This window comes from Ursus americanus, chromosome 2, assembly GCF_024610735.1.
Source record: "Ursus americanus isolate L20-20 chromosome 2, mUrsAme1.1.p, whole genome shotgun sequence".
NCBI classification, from domain to species: domain Eukaryota; kingdom Metazoa; phylum Chordata; class Mammalia; order Carnivora; family Ursidae; genus Ursus; species Ursus americanus.
The window spans coordinates 106,536,062-106,560,427 of NC_142128.1; the positions used below are offsets into that span (position 1 = coordinate 106,536,062).

The 24,366-nt window shown below is 43.1% G+C and overlaps 1 protein-coding gene across 1 annotated transcript in view; it reads left to right on the plus strand.

Annotated features, from left to right (window-relative positions):
* GREM2 (gremlin 2, DAN family BMP antagonist) overlaps window positions 1-23,117 on the plus strand; it is a 104,684-nt gene extending 81,567 nt beyond the window's left edge. The window contains exon 2 of the mRNA XM_045795809.2: window positions 20,219-23,117. Coding sequence (XP_045651765.2) covers window positions 20,219-20,726 — 508 coding nt within the window. The 3' untranslated portion in view covers window positions 20,727-23,117. The remainder of the gene's footprint in view (window positions 1-20,218) is intronic.
* Window positions 23,118-24,366: the final 1,249 nt, after the last annotated feature.

Genomic DNA, 24,366 nt, shown 5'->3' on the forward strand with positions numbered 1-24,366 from the left:
CCATGAAGTTTTTTTTAAAAAAGCCTCTTTTGACCAAAAGCACAAATTTGGGGGCAGGGTCAGAGTGAAACATGTTGGTACACAGAAGGATGTTTCTTTTTGAGAAGTGAATGTTTCCGAATGAGATAGACTCCTTTGATCAAAACATAATTTTCAAATGGAGTTAGCTTTTCTTATGAATTCATCTAGACAGCAAATCCAGCAGTTCTTAGGCTTTAATAGTCTGCTTTGACCTTCAGACATGGGAAGAATTAACAGTTAAAACGTGAAAAAAGGTGAGGACACATTTCTCTCCACATAATATAGACTAACGAGGACATATTTTCTGTTCACAATTGTTTCCCATCCTTTAGGGAAAAAGCAAGTACATTTAGCAGGGAAATTTTTTATTTTTTTACCATGAGTTCATTAGCCCTGCCCCTCTAAGGGCAGAATTAGATAACATTTCAGAACTGCAGTTTTCATTTCTGCACCAGAATCTCACTACTCCCTTGCCTTCCAAAATATATATTCCTTTGAAAAGCACAAGCAGGTCAGTTACATCCTGAATTAATTGGGAAAAACTGATACCTTTAGATACGTGAAGACCAACTCTTTCCTTTACATGAAAGGAGTTTAACAGGCATGATTTGCAAGAATGATGATATTTTGTTCTTAAGACTGTGAAAGTTGGGCGCCTGGGAGCTCAGTCGGTTAAGCATCTGCCTTCGGTTCAGGTCATGATCTCAGGGTCCTGGGGTCAAGCCTTGCATCGGGCTCCCTGCTCAGCGGGAAGCCTGCTTCTCCCTCTCCCTCTGTGGTTGGTGTCTTTCTCTCGCTTTCTCTCTCTCAAATAAATAAATAAAATCTTCAAAAAATATTGGGAAAAAAACCCCAAAAAGACTGTGAAAGTGAAGAGAAATAACACTGATAACAATGAACAGAAATAACAAAATCTGCTGCTTCATAAGTTCCCACCTACACTATCCTGGCATCTCTAAAATGTCTTTGCGTGATGCTAATAGGATTTGGGTGTTTGAAAGGTAAGGGTTTCCGTTGTGGGTCTATGTCACAGGACTCCTATTTTCTTTTTTCTTTTTTTTTTTTATTAACGCTTTTATTTATTTATGTGACAGAGGGAGACAGGCTGTGAGAGAGGGAACACAGCAGGGGAGTGGGAGAGGAAGAAGCAGGCTCCCAGCGGAGGAGCCCGATGTGGGACTCGATCCCAGAATGCCAGGATCACGCCCTGAGCCGAAGGCAGACGCCTAACGACTGCGTAACCCAGGCGCCCCAGGACTCCTATTTTCTGCCGGCATTATGGATTTTCTTGGCTATAATGCAGTATTTCCAACTCTTAAATTTTTTTTCAACAAATTCATAATTAAAGAGGAATCAAAGAACTTATCTTGAAGAAGAGTTGCTATCCATTGTTAACCAAGGGCCCAAGAATGGGCAGCAGCAGATGATAAATGTGCTAGAATACTCAATCCCCTCAGAAATACAGGATGGCCAGGAGAGGCTTGGAGCAGACAGTCGTGAATTCTGTGCCTCAAAGTGTGAACGCCTAGAGAAAATTTAAAAATGTGGGGCTCCTTGTACAAAATTTACTAAGAATTTCAAAATGGCATGATTGATTGTTTCCATTTTTAAATATCATTTTATGGTTTTCTTTGGATATTTAAGTGTTGTAATTAGAAAGGCACATTATTAGATTATAAAAAAGGTAAGGGGGTTTTTAATTTTTGAATAATTGGGATATATATAGGAAAAGCAAGGAACTTTTTGTCAGATGTAAATTTGAAGCCTGGCTCTTAATAATGATGGAGTTTCAGTTTTCTTATCTGGTCGTAGATCAGGAAACCACAGTACAAGGAGAGTACAAAACTTGCTCCAGTTTTTGCCCATGGAAAGTGTTGGACGTGGGGTTGCAAACCCAGCAGTCTGGTTCAAGGACAACTCCAGTCAGTGCTGTTAACCGTCATTTCTCACGTATGCATCGCTGGATCATACTGACACTAATCATTATAAGAACAAAAATAAAACCCACAATTCAAGCACAGATTTGAGGCTCAGTCACTGTATGATGACACTCCCGTTTCTATAGTTTTCTACCTCTCCCATATTAAAACCTTGAAACTCTTGCATATTGGAAAGTAATATAAACCAGGAGCTACACAATTGATTTTTTTTTGCTTTTGCTTAGATCTAGAGTATGTTTACAAGAAACAAATCAAACAATAAGCAAACAGATCAATTGATCATTCAATAAATCAAACAAACAAGTCAACAATAAATCTTTTTGGAGACACAGTATATGGTACTGTATTTAATGGAAATCCCTATGAAAAGGATTTCTTCCCAGATGTCCCCCAATGGATTTTCTCAGTTTCTTCATAAATGCTCTTCTCATATCACCACTTAAAAATATAGAAATAAAAATAAAGTCTAATGAAATCCCTAAGGAAGATAAGTAAATTTAGTGAACAACAGAATAAAAATAAAATCACCACTGTCCATTTAATGCCTCATTTTGATAAAGAGAAAACAGATTGGATTTTCATTATCAAACATATTGACTGATTATACAATTGCTGATAATTGTAAATTTGCAGATTTGACCTGGAAATACTTCACAGTTTCCAAAGAATTGCTATTAAGAGTCAGGCTTGGAGAGAACTCAATGACCTTGATTCTAAACCAAACTTCTCAGAAGTCCATGGAGCACACTGGGGGCAGGAGTGGGGGGACTGCATGGGAGGTCTACCATAAAGGCTTAGATCTTTCTCATTAGAAGAAAGATCCATGATTTCAGTGACTGAGATCTAGAAACCTTTAGGAGCCAGAAGAGTCATCACCTAGTAATTTAGCATCAACTCTGTGGTTTGGTGGTGGTCTTTTTCATGTTTAAGAGGGGGAATTGTTCAAACAATATAGTTGGTTTGAAATACATCCAGGACCAATGCAAACACCAAGTGGGCTGCCCAGAAACCCCACATTGTTTCCTTCAGACAAAAGATAATGATGCACTAATGAGTTTTACCCTTTATTGCCCTCTCTGGAACACAGCCTCGGGAAGAAAACCCACAAAACAAAATTGTTAGTCCCGAAATTTACAATATTATGCAATGACCCCTATCCCTTTTTCTTTAAGTGCTAGTACTTGTGTTGTTAAGTATTTGTGTTGTTTAACTCATAAATCCCAACCTCGTATAATCTCAAAAGTGCCCTCCCAGAGAGAGAAAGGAAATGAGTAAATGAGGAAAAATAATAAAAGCCTTACTGATACAGAGTACCTCCAAGAGACTTAAAGTACTTCCGAGATATTATCTTATTCTAATGTCTTTTAACCTCATCAAGGGGTGGGAAGTAACAGAAATTAATATTTTAAATTATGGGGAGGGAAAGTGAGGCAAAAAGACATTGGACGAATAGACCCACTTAATAAAAAGCCTTTAATAAATAAAACTGTGAGTGGAGAAAAAGTTACAGTTCCGTTGACTGGACTTGTAAGAGTATGATATATGTTGAGGATTTATAGGATTTGTTGGAGTCCTGTGTTTCATTTCAGTAAAGAACAACCCTAAAAGCGCCACGGCAGGCCACATACACTGAGATAACCATAACCTTTCTGTAACCTCACAGTCGGCCCCCTCCCCATTCCAGCCACCATGTCCTTCCACCGTGCGCATGTGCAGCGCAGTTCCTGTGGTCGCTGTTTCTATTTCCTCATCTCCCATTCTCACCTCATCCCTACTGAATGTGGCTTCCTTTTAAAGCTTCTCCACTGGGATGGGTCTCGTTCACTTGACAGTGGCCTCCATATTGCCACATCCATGGGCCAGTTTTTTTCTGAACTTTCACCTACTCGATCGCAGCAGCATTCCAAAGACCCTACCACTCCTTGAAACATCTTCTCTTGGCTTGTGAGACATTGTCTCCTCTTTTACTTTATTCACCGCCGGCTGCTCCATTTCAATCCTCTTTGCTAGTTCCTCCTTCTCTGCATAACTTTTTAAGGCAGGAGGGCCCCAGAGCTGTTCCCGGCACTCATTCCTCTCTAGTGTCTACCTAAATATGCCAGTCTGTGTCCCTGGCTTTAAACACCATCTTTCTCCCACTGTCACCTCTCCCCTCAAACTGTCACTTTTAGACTCATATTAACAACTTAACTGATCCTTTCCACTTGGATATCTAATAGACATCTCGCTTCACTTGGCCAAAACTAAATCCTTGATTTCTGTCTTAAACCTTTCTTATTTCAAAAAATTTACTTCACTCTCAAATCTAACCAAATATATGTTACATTGTTTTTATCCTTGAAATATGTCTTAGAGTTATTTCCTTCTCTTTTTCTCCACCACCATTATTTCTTATCTAGATTATTCCAGTAGCCTCCTATATGGTCTTCCACTTGCTTTCTCACCATATCACCTCCTTTCTTCACAGACCAGTAAGAGTGCAAAGGTTTTTAAGACATGAAATTGGATCATATACTACTTTGCTACTTTAAACCCTGTGCTGGCTTCTCATTGAACATATAATAAGGCCCAAACATTCATTTTAGTCCACAAGACCATATATGATCTGATCCCCCCTGCCTCTCCCCCATGTCTTGGTACTGTCCCCCAGCTCACGAATCACTAGCCTCCCTGGCCTTTCTCTTGCAAGAACATATAAGTTGTCCTCACTTCTGGTCATTCCTGTGTTAGCTTTTACCTCTTTCCAGAAAGATGAGTGTCATTCATTCTTGGTATTGAGGTCTCAGCTCGTTTGTCCTCCTCAGTAAAGCCTTCCCTAACTAACCACGCAATCTAATGACACCCCAGCCAAATCATTTTTTCTCCCATCATCTTGGACTTTTGTTCTTCAGAGCACCTCCTGCTATCTGAAAATAGCTTAGTTTTATAACACTTACTGTGCACCCTCACTAAAATGTGACTTCCAGGAAAAGTGGGATAATGAAACAACAAATGAACTATGAATTTTAGATGAATATCTTAGTGAGTATTTTACTAAGTATTGTAGATGAAAACTTTATAAGGAATGATTAAGACAGTTTTTATATACAGAGCTTATACTGCTTTTTAAATCAATATGTCAAGGAAGTAAGAAATATACTACAATTAGCAAGGAGCAAAGTAATTGCATCAATTATTAAAAATTCTTATCATTAAAGCCCTCTACCGGTAAGTTTTGTAACAGAAAGCCGATGTACAAAAAACCAGAATCATCAGCAAGGCTTATTAAAATGCAGAGCGTTGGACCCCCCACACATCCCATCTCCTCTCTGGAGTCTCTGATTCAGTAGATCTGGAGGACGGAGGGAGAAGCGATTTCTAAAACATTCCCAGGTGATAGAGATGGTACTAATCAGGGAACCACACTTTACAATCAAAACTTATCCATAATTAATTGTGAAAAGAGGAAAAAGGCCCTAATAGGAAGAAAACAGGAGGAAATTTTACCCATAACTTCCATAATTATTCTACTAACCTGTTACTGAGCTATCCAGAAAATCATTTTTTTAATATTTTATATTTATTTTAATATAGGGTGTTGTCTCATTTGATGTCAAGACTCCTTTTATTACCCGATATTTATTAAACACACATATAGATGTTTCATACTGACGCTCTACTCCCATATTTCCTTTATTCTTCACCAGCAAATTCTTCTCTAGTATTTAGTTAAAGACAATCTGCCCCAACTAATGTTTGTCTGCCACTATTCCCTTGTACTGGAACTTCAAAATTTGCTGTTGTATTTCAAATCCCCTGACACAGTAAACTGAGAAGATAGACTACCAGTCACAGGTCGTTCTTCTGCTTCTGTTCAGCCCCTATCTCTTCTGGGTTCTTTTGCTTGTCAGGAGTTCTGAACTCAGTTTCCATGCCTATTCTTAGCAGGACTTATAGCAGTAATCTCACCCATCTGTCCCCAGATCAAAGACACTGGATTTCCTAAACAAATATTCAAACCCATTAAATCTTAGAATCCAGAGGTCTCTTTGTGATAAAGTAATGTTATTTCTAGAAAGCTATGTTAATGTGATACTCCAAAATTCACATACACAGGTGTTTATAGCGGTGTGACTTGTAAAGCTGAAAGTTGGGACACCAGCTAAACGGAAGAATAATTAAGTGCATTGAACCCTCAGATGTGTTAGAAGATTATATAGCCATTGAAACTTATATTTCTCTTCCATGTTTTCTGAATTCTCCAAATTTTCTACAAATCGCAAACAGAATATCGCAACCAAATGGAATTATTATTTTAAAGACAAAAAGATTAAGTTTTTAAAAAGAAAAGCAAGTTAACTTGGGTCATACATATGGCCACTGCTCACCCAACGACGTCCTTGAAGGACAGTCACAGAACTTTTATTACATGTGTTCTCAGAGGGAAAGCATTTCATGTGCTATGAATCGATCCGTGTACTTTTTTGTTTTTGTTTTTGAAAATAATGGTTGATTTTTACTGATTTAGATTTTAACCATAAACAGAATTTTGTTCAAAAAATAGTTTTATGTTAATGTCTCTGCTGCTTTTTAAAATTAAGACAAAACTCACATACCATAAAATTAACTATTTTAAAGTGCACAATTCAATGACATTTTAGTACATTCACAAAGTTGTGCAAACACAGGCTCCATCTAGTTTCAAAACATTTTCATTACCCCAGAAGGAAATCTCATGTCTCTACCAAATACCTATGATTTTCTTCATATTAAATATACAGATTTCTTTATGTGGCCCCTTTCACCACGACTGATGCCTGCTATGGGTTCTCTTTAGCTCTTTAAGCTCCCACGCCACATGTGTTGCCTTTAAGAGCCCCCGACTTCATGGAGAAGTGGAAGGAGAGAAGGGGAGGCCGGTCATGAGAACAGAGAAGCTGGTCCCTGGGCAGGCTTCTGCGTGTATGTGACTGCCAACCTCCACCTCACCTGAGTCGCAGGGGCAGGTCCCTGGGGCAGACCCTCTCCCCAGGGCCCCGTGCAGGGATCTCTCCCAACACCGAGATCCACAGAGCTGCTGAAGCGACAGCACACACAGGCTGGAGAAGAAAGGCATCCTAAGTGGAAACATACATCACAATTACTTGCAAATCATCTCCCTCACATCTTCCTGTCACAAACCATGAAAGAAGTCCTCTACTCTAAACATGGGGAAATTGCTCACAGAAAGAAGAGATGTTACATCTAAATTTCAATTAACTTTAACACTGATTGCTACGTATCACTGGATTAGTCCCTGGTCCTTATTAATGAGGATATAATTAATGAAGTTTGCCCTGGGCAGTGGACCAGAGCCCAGATAATTTTATTTTAGACAACTAATTTAGGCTGTGTTTTTCAGAACATGGAATGCTTATTATAAATGCCACTCTCCAGGTTCCAGCCCAAATCTTGGGAACCAGAACTCCGACAGTATAGGGTCCTGAGATCTGCATTTTAACAAGTTCCCATGTGTGTCTCGTTCATAATGAAATTTGAGGACCACTTATTAAAAAGAGTCCTATATTGAAAGAAATAGTAGATATTGTTAATAGAACTTGCTCTGTAGAAAAATGTGCCGATCCTTGTGTTTGGAAACAATACACTAGAAAATATTCGATAAGCTTGGCTTAAGGTATAACTGGCTCTATTTGATGTTAACAAGAAACATTCCCTAGAATTACTTCAAAAGTTCAGTAAGGGTCCTTTTTATTTACATTATTTATAATTAGGCTGATCCAAGGAAAGATCTAAACAGAGAGTTATAAAAAGCAGAATGGACACCAAACATATCATGAGCACATGTGCATTCAGTAAATATTTGCTGCATGAATGACACACTTGGAGTGACTTTATTTCCCAAGTAAAAGGCAAAGGACTGATTCCTAATCCCTTAGGCTTTCCTTTCCTTTTTCTCTGTTGTATTCTGGCTATTTGAATACTAGCAATTATGACATCTGTAATTTTTCTAAAATATTAGATATTTGTTCATTTAGTCAATAAATATTGATTGGTCATTTTCTATACACCAGGACCTGGGCTAAGTTCCAGGGATATGGTAGTGATTAAAATAGCCTTGATCTCTCCTCTGATGGAATTTTCCATTGCAGAGGACTAGTAGCGTAGGTGTTTCGGGGAGAAGATTAATTATTTGAAAATCAAGGGAAATCTCAGAAAGAGTACCCAGAGCTTCAAGCCCAGGCATCAGCCCGGCCCTTGCTTCATTTTGCTCAGCTGTTCGGGCTGATATCGCTTGGGTTAGTGATCTTGTGGTTCAGAAAGTACTTTCTGTCCTTTCCAGCTGGTCCTTTGACTTCACTCAGAGTAAATTGTTAAATATTTGGAAGGCTAGATAATTACTGCTTACCAAAATTTAAAGTATGAGAATCAGAATCCATTACATATTATCTTCACTCTCTCCCCTCTGCAATCTCTCTCACCGCACTCTGTCTCTAACACTCCTGTGCCCAAGACTGGTGGACCTTCAGTCCGGCAGACACGTGCCCATCCCCCCCCGACTTCTTACGGTCTGGCTATCTCTGCTCTCCCTTGGCCTCCTTCGTAGGGTTCTTTTCCTCAGTTCCTAGAAAAGCTTATGTCCCCAGAGTTCCACCCACAGCCCACTTCTCCTCTGGCTGTACCCCTGAATGATCTTACTACCTCCACACAAGGACATCTCTTCAGATCAACCCTGTGAGGCACATCTTGTGCCGACAGCTTTCCTGGGTGTGGAGACTTCCTGCCTCTGCCAGCCAGCTCTTCGTCTCCTGTTCTCCACCATGGGAAAGCCAGCCTGGTCCCTGGCTTCCTGTCGCCTGGGGCAGATACCCGCGTTTCCCAGTCTCCCTCATCCATACGTCCATTCAATCACTTCAACATGTTAGAGCCTAAGTACCCAACACATTTCCTTCTCTTCTATTCCCATTGTCCCTTAGTTACACCCTACATTGTTTCTTTCACGGATTACTCCAACAGCTCACCAGTCTCCTACTTCCAGCGTTAATGTCACTTTTTGTTGATTTATCTTGTTTCTGGCATGATATAGATATCTTATTCATCTTTGTATCCCAACCCCTAGGAAGGTTCATAGAGCATGTGGAATGAATGAACAAACCACTTAAGGCTTCCAGGATTAGTAAAAGTATTGCTGTTATAGGTGTATAAATAGAGATGGGTTTAGGTATCGAGTATTAGGATTCATTTTAAATAAGTTGACATTTTTTAATTTTTTAATTTTTTTTTACTTTTTCCATGACTCCATGTCCATTGGCATAAGTCTCCTGGTTGTCTCTGGTTATGTTTGTTTTCTTTGGTCAAGAGCCTTGAATTTACCCTTTAATTTGTCTGAATTCACATCAGTTGTCAATAGGAGCTAACAGGAAAAAGGCAGGGTACATAAGACTTAACACCAACCGAACCAGACTTCTTGTTTCAATTAAATTACTTAATATGGGACTTTCCAGTCCTCTATGGACCCATTAGCCAACGGAGTGTTTTGAAAAACTGTCAGAAAACAGAGGTTGCAGAATTTGGGAGACATGAGTACATGAATAGGAGAGAAAGAAAGTCTGAGATCTTTCTTCATAACAGTTACTTGGGGACACAAAATTTTTATGTACCAGAGAATTCAAGGATGAAGTATTCTTGCCCGCCTGGTATTGTTAACACAATTCTCCCGTTTAGAAATAGTAATATAATAATATACTTAGTGTACTAGTCTGTAAACATTTTTAGTTCTAAATCTTTATAACCTCACAAACTCTTTAACTGGCATACAAATTTGTAATGAATATCACTGAAAGAGTGTCGCAACACTGATATTTTAAAATAAGACAGTTACAATACTCTTTAATGTCTCCAGAGGAATCTATCATAATAGCTAAATATCATAGCTATATTTTATGCCCATTATTACACATTTAAAAAAATATATGTAGAACAGTTCCTGAAACAGTTCCCCATCCCTTCTTATACTCGTAATTAAAGTTTTGAAAATCTTGTCAGTGTAAATTTTTTGAGATTCTCTCCCTCTCCTTATCCCCCCCCCACTGCCCCTCCGTCCCACATGCACTCACAGGCTCTCTCTCTCAAATAAAGAAATAAATAAAATCTTTAAAAAGAAAAAAGCCTTCAAACCCAAAACCTGTCATAATAGGATAAATTCTGTGGGGGAGAACTAGAAAGAAATAGGAATTCAAGGAAAAAGTAATGTAACATTTCCTTTCAAGAAGTGTTTCTACATGTATTTTTTTTAATGTGTAATAGTGGGCATAAAATACGGCTAGGTATTTAGCTATTATGGTATTTAGATTCCTTTGGAGACATTAAAAAGAGTAGGATGCTTAACCGACTGAGCCACGCAGGTGCCCCTGAAAGTCTTTTTTTTTACCTCATCACTCTTTTCTGTGACCAAAAGCCTATATGCAAATTTTAATCCTGTTGCTATAAGCTTTAAATATTTAATGTTTCTTGCTGATTGCTCATTAGAGTTTAGAATAGTATTTGATCAAAATAGCATTAATAAGTCATAAATTTAGTAATTATTAAATACAAAAAGGTAAATTTTAATTATTTACCTCTCTTAAAAAGATGTCCCATACACAGAGATTTACTGTTGTTTATATTTTCATGAATAAATGCTAGTTATTGCCAGGAGGAAACAAGATTCAGCAGAGAATTTCTACCATGCACTATACATGTGTATATGTGTATGATTGTATTTTGTATATAATATATACTAAGTAAATGTGTCCACAAAAATAGGTTGTAATAGAAATGTGCTTTCTAAAAGCAATGTCTCAATTTCTTAAAACATTTCAGACTTACTTGCATGTAAATAATCACATAATATTCATCATCAAAAAATTATTTTTGGTGATATATCACCTGACCATTTAGATCTTCCTTCAGTGTTGATTTAAAGCAAATTACTGGGGAAAAAAACTGACATGAAGAAGGATTTATTAAAATTTACTTTTTAGGGAGAGTTCTAATATTTAGAATTGTCCTTTCCTTTGGTGCCCTGGAACCTTACTTATACCCCAGGCAAGACAGCCCAGTAGAAGTAGGGTGGATGAGAACTGTCCCTTCCTTTTACCAAGTAGGGGAAGGGAGACTGATAGAGGCAGGAAGGGAGGACTTGCCTGGACACTACAGACACCTTTAGTGTAAAGACAACTTCTTGGGCAGATCTCTTAGAAGAGAAGGAACAAATGGGGGTTGAGGATTTGAATATTGCTTCATCTAAAACTACCCTTGAACGATACCCCTCGGAAAGCTTTTCTGTAACCCCCAGGACTGGACCTGTGCCAGCTGGAAGGTGAGACATGACAAAGAACTTCTGGTCAGGGTCAGAGAGAGCAGAGAGAGGTGGACAACGGTTTGAAATAAAAGGAGGATAAGGAGCTGCAAAAGTATTACTACTGAATCAGAGGCAACAGTCTACTAGATTGTTAAAAAAATTATTCCACTTTTAATAGTTATGTTGATATCTGATTGTGATAGCTTGATATGCATTCAACCATTATGATTAAAAGCTGGCATAAAAAGCATCATTGCTCCTGAAGAGCTAACCCAGTTTCAAGTTCTTCTTTATGGTTTTTCAAAATAAAAACATTCTCCTCTATACCAATGTGGCTAAAACCTATGTAATCATTCAATCTTTCATTCATTCATACATAAATAAGCGTTTAAAACTATTCTGTAGACCGACCACAAGTCAGTAGGGAAACAAAGATTAACTGTCACGGTTTCCGATAACACACACGCCAGTGGGGAATGCGCGGCCCTCAGCCGCATAGCGGCCCGTTGGTCGTGGTGAAAGCAGGTGCGACGACGGCAGAGATGATGAGGGCGGGAAGCACGGGTGTGTCACAAAGGCAGTGGAATTGGAATGAAACTTCAATGCCCACCAGTGGTTAAAGGAACAGTATTTCAGGCAAAAGAAATAACTGCAGGTGTTTGCAGGTGGAAAACAACCTTGCAGTGTGGCAGGACACGGAACTGTGTGTGTTTCAAGCATGACGTGATATCGTGAAGGGATAACATGATGACACTAGAGGGGACAAAGGTCACGGAAGCTTAGACACTGTCCAAAGACTTTGAACTTGTCATGATGGGAAATCTGAAAAGGGAAACCCGAAAGGGCTAACAGAGACAGATCTGCATGTTAGGGTGTTCTCTCTGATAGGAGCCCGGAAGGTGGATGTGAGTGTGAGGCTGGAGGCAGGGAGGCCAGTGAAGAGACTGGTGTAATATTCAGGTGATGGGGGCCCAAACCAAAGGAATAATGGCGAGGTTTGACAGTGAGGCAAGAAAGACAATAAGGTCTCGTTAATGGATTTAATACGTGAGAAGATAGGTTTGGATATTCTCTATACCCAAATAAAACGATTTAGATCCTGAGGAGTTTTTTAACTGACAACATTGAAGTCCAGGGAGAAGCAGTTCTAGGGATGGTTAATTCAATGGCTTACCAAGGTAATCAAGAATCCAGTGGCTTTCCATTTTGTGCTTTATATTGCAATGGTTCGACATGCTGTACCCGCCTGGTGGCTGTGACAGGGAGTAAAAATCTTTCCCAGGAGGCTGTTTCTTACATCGTGTTAGTCACTGACTTGGGCCTATCACCGCCGTACTCCATGGTATGGAGTTCCTCCATGAGGAACCTGGACTCTGCTACCTGAACGACATTGTGCTTCTATTAGCAAGATTGAGGACATTGGCTCTCAGCAGTAAATCAACTCGGACCCTCCCTAACTCTCAGCTCTCCGGCCCCGGGGAAAGGATAAATGTCGTGCTCTTCACTGAGATAGTAACTTTCAGAAGAGGAGCTGAGTGAAAAAACAGATGAGATTTGGAACATATAAAATTTGGGGTGTCTATAGGGCATCCAGGGAATGTTTGGTAGGCACTTGGGTATAGAGTCTGGGAGTCACGAGCAGAAAGCAACTGGTGGCTAAAGTCTTGGCTCGGATGAAATTCTTAGTAGGAATGTGAGGAAGGAGAAAACAGGGTTATGGAACAATTCTTGGGGAACACTAACCAGGAAGCCAGAGAAAGAAAAACCAGTAAAAGTGACCAAAGACACCTAAAGACTAAAGAAAAAGAATAAAAATACTGTTGTGGTGAATTCCAGAGGAAGTGAAAAGGGGGTACACAGTTTGGTCAGGCTTTCCTGCATGCAACGTCCCATCGCTACCCACTGTCACACAAGTAGCTTGAAGTGGAGAGTGTGGCTGGGGCTCATGGGCGGGATGCTTTCGACTGCGATCATGCATTTTAGACAGGCGCCTCTGATTTTCATGAATACACGGACGGAAGACCTATACGCTGCTGTCAGAGAAGTGGAAGCTTTTTGTTTTAGACGATCACCCTGAACACACAAGGCTGCCTTGGGAAGACTTGAGGAACGAGGCTGAAGAGTGCAGAATCACTGAGTGCAGCTGGTCCCTTGAGCACAGCCTAAAATCTTCATCTGCAAATAATAATAATAATAATAATAATAATAATAATAATAGTTCTGCCTAATGGCTGCAGAGAACAATGTCACTGGCTATAAAATCCTTAATGGATTGCTCATAATTTCTTCCTTCCTTTCAAATAAAACTCATGGTTCTTTTCGCTCAGAGAGCGCTTGGACTATATCTCAGCACCGCATTCCTCGTAACAGCAATGTGGAATGGGGGTGGCAAGTACCATTAACACCGTTTTACAGAGGGGGACCCAGGGAAGCTTAGGACTGAGTCACACAGGGTCACGAGATGGGCAGCTCCAGGCCCAGAAGCCATGTTCTCACTCTCATTCCCAAGTGGCTCTTCTCTTGAGAAAAGCAACCCTGTGTGTATAAACTTACCATGTTGAGAGCGTTCCCATCCATTTTCTTATTTAATTTAATGCTTTGCTGCCATCTTGCCTCAGTGTTACATTTCCCAGACTGAGTTTATCCCAGCTATTGTTTCAAAGATTAAGAACTCTGATTACCAATTCTTAAATGATACACTTGCTATCCAGAAGTCAAAGTAAGTAATGATAGTATCGTTTCTTCTTTGGTTGAAAACTTTTTTTAAAAACATAATATAATTTTTCCAGGCGAAATGAAACTTCTCCTGGAACAAAATGATACTCAGTGTCCCACTCAGGCGGTGTCACTTGGGAAAGTAAATGAGTCCATTCGGATTTCAAACTTCTGAGTCATGTGGGATGCCCTGATCGTTCTGCTTTGAAATTGCAAGCCACTTCCTATTCTTCTCATGACAGTTCAGAAGATTTATAGTCACTACTTCTTATTTTTCCTTTCCTAATGTTTTAATCTCTCTCTTTTACTTATAATAAGTTCAGTGTATGACTACAGTATTTGAGCCTGGTGACCAACTCCCTTGTAATCAGAAGGGTGCAAACTAAAATAATCATAATATGATGCCATTTCAAATTCTTCGGATGGGCAAAACGTCATGCACCTGGTAACAGCGAGTGTTAGCAGGTGTGTGTGGCAGCAAGGGCTCAGCATCACTCGGGGCAGGGGCACTGGCACAAGCATTTGGAAAGTAACTTAGCAAGACTTCGTCGAGCTCGAGTGGCACATACCGTGCGAGGCAGCATTTCCACTGCTCGGTGTCTCCGCGAGTAAACCTCTAACACGTGGGTGTAAATACACACACACGACTGTTGAGGATAGCGCTGCTGGTAACAGTGACAACGCGGAGACTTCACCGCCCCCAGGAAGGGGAATGTATACACTACGCTTTCAGATTCAGCAGTGGAGATGAATAGACCCTAAAAATCTCAAGCACCTGCTGTGGAATGCAGAAGCTGCTCAAGAAGAGCGTAGGGCTATCTACACGTGAGGTCGAACGCACGCACGCTAGCATGACCGTGTATTTCGCACACAGGAAACACGGGCAAGCACTAGCAGGGATGACACAGGCAACCTCAGGACGCTGGTCGTCTCAGTGACAGCAGAAGGCTGCGAGAACAAAACTTCGGCTTTATCTATCTTGTTTTATTGCTTTCAAAATTGAAAGAGATTGCGAGAGAAAGATAGGAGATATTAATATTGTTTTAATCTTGGTGGAGGGCTGATAGGGTTTATTGTATGTTCTAGCTTGCTCTATGTTTGAAATGTTTCATAGACAGAAATTCTAAAATTCAAAGCTACTTCTCTAGCGAAAGAGCACAGAGGGAAAGGGAAGCAATGACCGAGTGGGAGAGGACGTTAGGAATAGGATTTGGCAGACTTTTTCTGCGAAAGGCCGGATAGTAAATGTTTTTGACTTCGTGGGCTGTGTCTCTGTTCCCACTACTCACTCTGTCTTTGTAACACAAACGCAGCCATAAAGAAAAGGCAGCTAAACCGGAAGGGCTGTGCTCACTGTCACCTTATTTACCGAAACAGAGTGCAAGTGGGGATCGGCCCGCGGGCAGTCGCGTGTTGCAGATCAGAGCTGCTGGAAGTCAATGGCTTCGGTAGACAAGTGATTGTAGGCGGAGAGGGTGATCCCCGAGCCGAGGCACGTCCACCTGTAGCTGGAGAGCTCAGCCACAGCCTCCCAGCCAAGACTCGGTGTCACGGGTGAAGGACCTTTGGCTGCTGAGGTTCTAGTAGTAAAACTCATCAAAATAATTGTCGAATTCTAACCCTGTTGGGGGTTTATATTTGGAGTTTGCTGTTTGATTTGGATTCTGTCTTCGCTTGGGCCGTGGGAGCAAGCTTATCGCAGATGTGCCCGCCCAGATGCAACCTTGGGTGCTTCCCTTCAACCTGCCAAGGATGTCAGAAAATGCCTGAGCCTCATCCCATCCAGCAGTCAGGCACAGCCCTGCCCTGCCTTGACCGGACCTCTAAAACCAACACGATCACTCTGGGAGTGAGCCGACCAGCCTCGCCGAACCCTTGGCCTTTGATCATGTACACCTTTCGGCACGGAGGTCAGCGCTGCCACAGCCTTTCCTAGAAATGAGGAAGCATTATAGCCAAGTTCCTCTCGCGGAACCGCTCGACGCTTCTAGAAAAGACTGATAGGAGGGGCCAGCTATTCTTTAGCGGCCTAGATGCTGTCCTGGCCTGTGCGGCCCTTGTTCTGAGACCAAGAAGGGCCAGGGCCCCGGGCATTACTGAAGAGGAAAGTGCTTTTGCTTCCCCTCTCTCTACACAACCCACTTTGAACAACCCAGACCGCTCAGGGTATCAGCATTTACGGTCCCGGCACCCCTTGCAAATGTACAACATTGTCAGGCCACAAGGATGGTTAAGAAAACTGAAAGGATTTATTTACGAGTTTCTTCTGAGACAAGCCGAACACAAGATGTGAGGGTGAAATGAAGAACGTTCGTGCTGTGATACCAGCCATGATGGCAACATTCCTGAGAGGTTAATTGTATGCGAACCGTTTCTGTGAGTAGTGAGGTAATTCAAGGCAAAGCAGAACTCTGACTGCTAAATCCAGGTCCTGGTGGGGCCACTGACATGCGTGTGAAGTGAGCGTGTGTGAGACAGTTAGCGAACTGAAGAAAGACGCATGCACATTCTCTCCCCTGACGACCTCACGCACTTGAGGGCTAGGGGAAAATGTGCCGCGAGCAAGAGCTGGTTCGGTTCCTTTAATGCCCTTGAACTGAAAAGCCTAACAGTCACCGCAGCAAATACTTCTTGCCTCCTCACCTGCCCTGACATTGAGATTCCAGATCCTTGCCAATGTTCCTGTTGCTATGTGTGAAGGAGTAAAGACACGAGATGGAGGGAAGGAAGGAGAAGAGCCTGGGTTGGCCCCCATCACCTAGCAATGTCATCAGCCTCTCGTCCTGGTCTTGAAAACGGGAGGTTTGCTCTCCTTCTTAGGTTCTCGTGAAGCATAACTTCCAAGGGTGATTGCCAGATGTTGTGAGAATATTCCAAAGCGTTCAAAGAATGCATGTTGTTAATCATCCCATCTAATACTGAGAATCGAAGAGTTTTTGCCCCAAATTGATCGGAACATGTTTTAGTTCTGCTGTCCCTGACAACAGCTAGGACCTGTCGAGTGAAAGCACGCCATTTGTGAGCCTCTCGAAGACGCATGTGAAGCTCTTCCTGGAACCGGGGGCGGAAGACCCGGCTGACGCTGTCAGTCTTTCCTGGCTGGGCCTTACACACTTTTGGTTGTGTTTATTCAGAATGTTAATGATTTTGGAAATTATTAAAATGGAACCGACATGCTTTCTTTTTAAGAGACTGTTGAGATCACAAATCATTCTGCAAATATAATAAGCTGCGTAAGTTGAACGAGTCCAATACTCAGTGCTTGCCATGAATCTGCTGGAAGCGTGGCCGTTTTCACAGGACAGTTCATGTGTGGAATGAAGGAGGCATGAGGAAAGTTCTTTAAAATTTCGGCCTCAAAATTTCAGTAACTGTATTGCACAAAAATGCTTTTACAAAAAAAGAAAATCTTTCCCTTTTCTCCCCTCTCTGTTCTCAATGTTTTTACTTCTCTTTGCCTCTTGTCATTACATTAACCTAACTCAGCACTCCTGGCAGCGTCACTGCCTGGAAGGATCCTATCTGGAGTTTAAGACACTCGTTAGCTGTTACTTCCCGGGGCTGTCCTGCTGCCTGTCCAGGAGGAGCTGATGCTCTTTTCCTGTGTCCCCACTGTCCCCTGGGCACTGGCCCATAGAAATCACCCAAAGCAGTTCTTTAAAATACAGATCTCAAACTCCACGGCCGCTCCACTGATTCAGAATGTTTTGGGGGTGGAGTTAAGGAATCTACATTCTAAAGCATCCCAGTGATTCCGATGTTCTTGGCTGTGCAGACCTACGCCATCGTGCCTCCAAACTGTAGCACCATCGTCGGCATCCCGAAATGCACGGTATTCATATTTCCTTCAACACACATTTATTGAGTACCTACTATGTGCCAGGCACTGGTTTGAGTGCAGGACATACAATATAGGTAAGCAGGTGGTCCTTTTTCTTGGACCTCACATTCCGGTTGGGGAAGTCGGACAACACCGAAATCGGTAAGATCATTCGGTACTATCTTATAAGATGCCAAGTGCCAGGGAGAAAAACAAAGCAGGGGTGAAGGACACAGGGAATGGCAGGGTGTTGATGAAGTTACCTGTGAAGGCCTCACTGAGGTGGTGATAACTGAGCAAAGACTTGAAGGCTGTGCAGAGCGCCATGTCGCTGTCTGGGGGAAGGACAGAGACATAAGGCCCTAGAGCAGAAAATGCCACGTGCATTCTGAAAACAGAAAGGTGGTCAGTGTTGCTGGGAGCAGAGCAAGTAGGAGAGGGTCGATGAGGAGGTCCATGAGATGAGAACAGGGAGAGCAGATCTTGTCAGGGCTCATCTGACACGGGAAGAACTTTCTCTTAGTCTCTGAGGGAAGGACTGGAATTCACAAGGCTTATCACAGTTTGCTCCAGAATAAATACTCAACAAAACTTGCTAAATGAAGGAATTCTCTGTTATGTGGTTTGTAAAAGCCTCTTGTGGTTTACACTTAGACTAACAATAATGACATATAGAAAGATTTTAACATAGATATTTTAACACAATTTTTTTAAAGATTTTAATTATTTGTTTGAGAGAGCATGAGTGAGTGAGAGAGAGAGAGATCATGAGCAGAGGCAGAGGCAGAGGGAGAAGCAGACTCTCCAATGAGCAGGGAGCCTGATGCGGGGCTCGATCCCAGGACTCCGGGATCATGACCTGAGCGGAAGGCAGACGCTTAATGACTGAGCCACCCAGGTGTCCTCTTAACACAAATATTTTTAGAAACAAGATAGCTATACTCACCTGGAGCCAGGATTCAAATATTTCACATTCTGGCCATCTGATCTTGGTAAGTTATGAAGCCTTTCCATGCCTCGGTTTCCTAATCCATAAAATGGGAGAAATAATAATACTTATTTCACAGAATTTGGATATGTTTACACATGAAAGGAAACTGTAAGAGGGATGGGGTTTGAACACCAATAAATATTAACTTTTATTATTAGCAGAAATGTATGTAAGACATCGATAATAGTTCAGGGGGGTTAATATATTTCCTACTGAATTTGTAGTATGCATTACAGAACTATGTACTCAATGTCTACGTGCCAGTTTGGTGTGTATGTGTTAAAGGGATGGGAGTCTCATGCAGTTCTACAGGTGGTAGAATACCCAGGGAGGCAACGAATAAACGTGAGTATGATGGCGAGGATGACAAGGATAAGTGAAGATCCATCATCAGGAGACAAGGATCCTGTCTGCTGAGGGGTATTGCAGTCCCTCGAGGGCACTGACGGAAATATAGCAATGAAAACTGGGAATTAAACTTCAAAGAAGTCCATCTTTCAGTCAGATTGGCTTCCTTCCTACAAGACATGATTCAAAGTCAGTTTCTCTCTAGTGCCCATCCCTGCACACTTGGGTCACGGGCCCTAATGTACAGAAGAATCATCTATTCGTGTGGGTTACGACTGCATCGTCTAAGGCCATTTTAACACAGCCTTGGAAATTTCTTAATTCACGACTGGGAAGTGGTTTCCACTACGAGACTCTAATTCATTACTCACTTGGGTTACCTTGAATATCGTTGTGCAGATGTTAAATGTAATTTTTTTATTCCGAACAATTACCAGAAGTGTAAATATGACTTTTCCTGATCTGTGTCCATTCCTAAATTTAATACTCATTTTTAAGAAACTCGTGAACATGCCCAGCTTTCCTTTACTTTCTGCTAATATTCCTGATCAGGTCCGTGTCTAGTGGTTACTTTTGCTGGCTCCGGAGGCAGATGCCTGGCTCCTGGACATTTCGCAGCGGTTGTGCGACCTTGGGCAAATTGCTAGCGTCTGTGTGCCTCAGTTTCCTTCACTGTAATGTAGGTATAATAACCTCCAACTTAAACCTGTTTTCAGGATCCAACGAGGTATACACGTAATGTGCGTAGGACAGTACTGCTCCCGTACTAAATGAAAATGCAGTAAAATGTATTAACTATTGTCGGCACTGCGGAAAACCGGCGTGGCAACCCTTGCTTTGTAGTTCTGTAGCTGTTCGACATGGGTCTGTGTTCTAACTGTGTTCTTTTATACTCACCCTGTGGCTCCCCGCCTCGCCTTCGGGGAGGTATTTCGGAGAGCATCCCTGCAGAAGCGCTCGCCCCTGCAGCTGCCCCACCTGCCCGCAGCTCCTCCTCCTGAGCCCAGGTCAGCGCGCCCGCGCGCGCCCCAGCCAAGCCCTCTAACTCTTCTCTCTCGTTGCAGGATGTTCTGGAAGCTGTCCCTGTCCCTGTGCCTGGTGGCCGCGCTGGTGAAGGTGGCGGAGGCCCGCAAGAACAGGCCTGCGGGCGCCATCCCCTCGCCCTACAAGGACGGCAGCAGCAACCACTCGGAGAGATGGCAGCAGCAGATCAAGGAGGTGCTGGCGTCCAGCCAGGAGGCGCTGGTGGTCACCGAGCGCAAGTACCTCAAGAGTGACTGGTGCAAGACGCAGCCGCTGCGGCAGACGGTGAGCGAGGAGGGCTGCCGCAGCCGCACCATCCTCAACCGCTTCTGCTACGGCCAGTGCAACTCCTTCTACATCCCGCGCCACGTCCGCAAGGAGGAGGAGTCCTTCCAGTCGTGCGCCTTCTGCAAGCCCCAGCGCGTCACCTCCGTCCTCGTGGAGCTCGAGTGCCCTGGCCTGGACCCTCCCTTCCGACTCAAAAAGATCCAGAAGGTGAAGCAGTGTCGGTGCATGTCGGTGAACCTGAGCGACTCGGACAAGCAGTGAGCACCTGCGGCGCGACGCCGCTCGCCCTGCGCGCCGGTCCCCGGGCCGCCGCCGCCTTCGTCCCCGTCCTCTGAGCCCACGCACGCGCTGCCCCGTGGCCAGCCCCGCAGCCAGCACGCTTCCTGGGGCGGACGGCGCCCTTGCCACACGCGCGCCACCGGCGAAGCGTCGCCGAGGCGTTCCCGGCCGACCGCGGGCCCCTCGCGCGCGTCCCACGCCGGCTGCGATTCCGGCCCGAGGGCCGCGGCTGGAAACCCGCCACCTGCCAGCCGGAGGTCGGAGAGGACTTTTGCGGGGCTGCGCTGCCGATGGGGCATTGATGTTTCCACCGTGTGGAAAAGCGAGTCTTTCCCCGGCCTCACCCTACACTCCAGCTCCCCTTTCCCGGGAGGTGAAGGATGCGGCCCTCGCCTCTCCCGCGGAGCCCGGGCGCTTCAGCTGCAGGGTTCCCTGGGGAAGGGAGGGCTGCCCTCGCGCCGCTGTGATGCGGGGCTCGGACAGCCGGTACGCAGGGAGGGTCTCCTAACAAACCCCACACCCGAGAAGACGACTTGAGCCACTGGGATCACGAAATGGGCTTCCCTGGGGACCTTGCTCACAGCAGGCCACACTCTCCCCACCCCCAGCCACCACCCCCTCTTCCTCACCCCCCCCATCTGTGGACTCAGATGAACTCTGGTGTGCATGCTCTTATCGCTGCAGTTAGAATATTATTACACACAAAGGTCTCCATATTAACGCTGGTTTTGTAATTGACCTGTATTGTAAAGAACTGTTAAGAAGCACTATAGACCTATCCATGTATCGTTTCACGAGTTTGGGCTCTGGCTTTGCAGCACCATTCTGAGTAAGACTCCTGAGGGGTTTCACTCAGCAGTAACGCCTGGTCAGAGTCACCGTCAGGCACCTGTTCTTAGATTGGGCAGGGAGACGGCAGGTGATTTTACAAGGAAGACTGTTTCCCTGAAGGTACTAAGGCGTCGCAGCACAGTGCAGGAAGGGGGTGGAGATGGACGCGCGTATAGGCTGGGACTCACTGGGAAGTCGTTCACAGGGAACCGAAAAGCCCTGCGATGTTTAATATGCGTATGTGGTGTGAGAAGGTATACTATTTTACTGCCATGACACTAAACAAGAAATATTTCCTGGTAAAAGAGAGAAATATTTAAATATATAAGGAGTCAGGTCACTTTGTGGGGCAGGAGGAAGTAAAAGATAAGACATAGAGACTAGAAATCTAGTTAAGCTATCCTACAGAAGCTTCCTTTTCAAAGAATGGACTTCTTTTTTTTAAAAGGATGATCGAACATCAGCTTACCTTTCATTTTTATAATGAATCATTGAGGTTTTCACGTTGTGGTCTCTTGGTATAAGAAAGCTGACATCATTTATTTTCTGGCAAAATTACACTTACTTTGAATCCCTTCACTAAGTTGCCCCACAGAGGCCTCCCTGTGAGTCATGTTCACACAGTCTGATAAATGTGAATGAGATACCATTGGTGGGAATCAGCACACTTTGAAAACCTTTCAGGAGTGACTTCTGAGCACTGAGTCTCAGGTGCTGCTGCCAAGGGCACTCAGAAAGGCCCATTTCCAGGTTCGTGAGACCTTCTACAAACTGCTCGGGGAACTGAGGCTTCCTGACATTAGACGTTGTCCAGGGGTGTTCACCTGGAGAGCAAGGCGTGTGGCACGTCCCTGAATCCATTTCCTGCCCCTGCCCCATGGGTCTCCTTGCTGTCTATTCTGTATCTCCACGAGACCTGAGCAGAATGTGCTGTTGTAAAAGGGGGTATTGGTTTTAGAAATGGGTATATGCAGCCCTAAATCAGGAGGCAGAACTCCACAGAAATCCTTGAAGGCTGGAACCTTGGGATGGAAAGAAAGCGTGGAGAGCGTGTCCACGTTCAGAATTTATTTTTGCATTAAATGGAAAACCTCAAGTCAGACTCAGTGCAGAACACACGGCAGAAAAGCTGTGAAGGAAGGAGAAGGAGGTCCACAGGACTGTAATGGAGGCTAATGGAGCAGAGTAGGGTGGGAGTGGATGGGAGGCTCTGGCTGACTGCAATGCCAAGCCCGTTTTATTAACACATAACCCAGGCAGATAGAGGAAGGATTAAGCTACGAACTCGCAGAACACACCCATGAGCACACTCTCTTTGAACCCAAATGTGGATGTAGCAGTGGAAGCGATATGATATGCTGCAGTGGGAAGCTCCTTCTGGGGGTTCTTCTATGTACAAAGTTTACCTTATAATGGCTCAAATGGTATTTAATTCTTTGTGTCTGTTTATAAATGAAGAAAAGCTATAAGTATAATGTAATTATTTTATAGGTGTACTATTAAATTATAGAACAAATAAAGATACTCTAGGATTATATGTGATCCTGGTGTGATGTGCCATGAAAATGGAATTCAGAATTTGTTTCAGTTGGCAATGAAGGAAACACTGTGTGTTTGGAGTGTTTTTGTCCCGTCGTGGTGAGTTCGACCCTTAGCCTACGTCATGCAACCTCCTTTGGGGCCTGGCATCTTCAAAGAGAATCAGAACCAGGTGTTCAAGGAGCAGAGGTGATGGGGATGGCTCTCGATGCTGGCTCTCCAAGCCTCTTACAGGTTGCTCAGCAGCTGAAGACAGAGTTCATAGCCTCCTCTCATTGTGCTCTTCGAGTAAGAAATACTGAATGAGGAAGTGTCGAGAAACTGCTGCAAATAGGAGTTCATCTTCCTTGTAATGGCCAGGGTACCACACTTGTCTCTTCAGCAAGCCAGAACTGGTCCTGAGTTTTGTCCACTTCCACACTCACTTTTCACATGTTCCAACATTTCTTAATTTAAATACTTCTTGGTTTCACTGTGTCTCTATTTTTCAACTAATTGACTTATATCCCATTCAAGTAATTCAATTACCAATAAAACAATAAACACTATAATAAAATTGCATATGGTTGATTTACTCTATGGACTTCAAAGGAATTAAATTTAACTTAATAATAAATAATTCATCTTAGTTTATTCAATGGGACAGACTGTTCCACTAATGAGGCTACGATATTTCACTTCACTTGCTTCTGAAGTTGGCCAATAGATTTTTAAGGTATAAAGTCAAAGAAAATGGATTTTTGCTATTGAGTGAACAACTTAGAATGTGTGTATTCCTAGAAAGCTCGTTTGCTGATTGATCTATCACCACTGATGATTAGCTCTCCATGGGAGATAACCAATAAGACCAACATAAAGTACAGTTAAAATGTGTTGATCATCAGGTTATCATCTGAATCCTTATTAACCTCCACCCACCCTTGCCACCCTCTTCACCCAATCCAGCCGCCACTACTGCTCTAACACAGCAGGCCATTTACCAAAAGGGAAAAATGGGAAGCCAAGTAGTTCTTGTTTGGTGGTGATGGTTGTATCCATTGGCATTTCTGGGTTGCTGATTTCTCTGCTACTCAGTCTGGGATACATAAGGGGAGTTGGGGGTGGGGGAAGCCAGGGAAATCGCTGTAATGTCGTTCCTTGGGTCCTGAGGTTCCTACCTGATCTCTCTTTTTCTCCCAACTTTTAAAGCCTTATTATGTCTTATATATATATATTTATATATATACATACACACACATAATATACATGTATA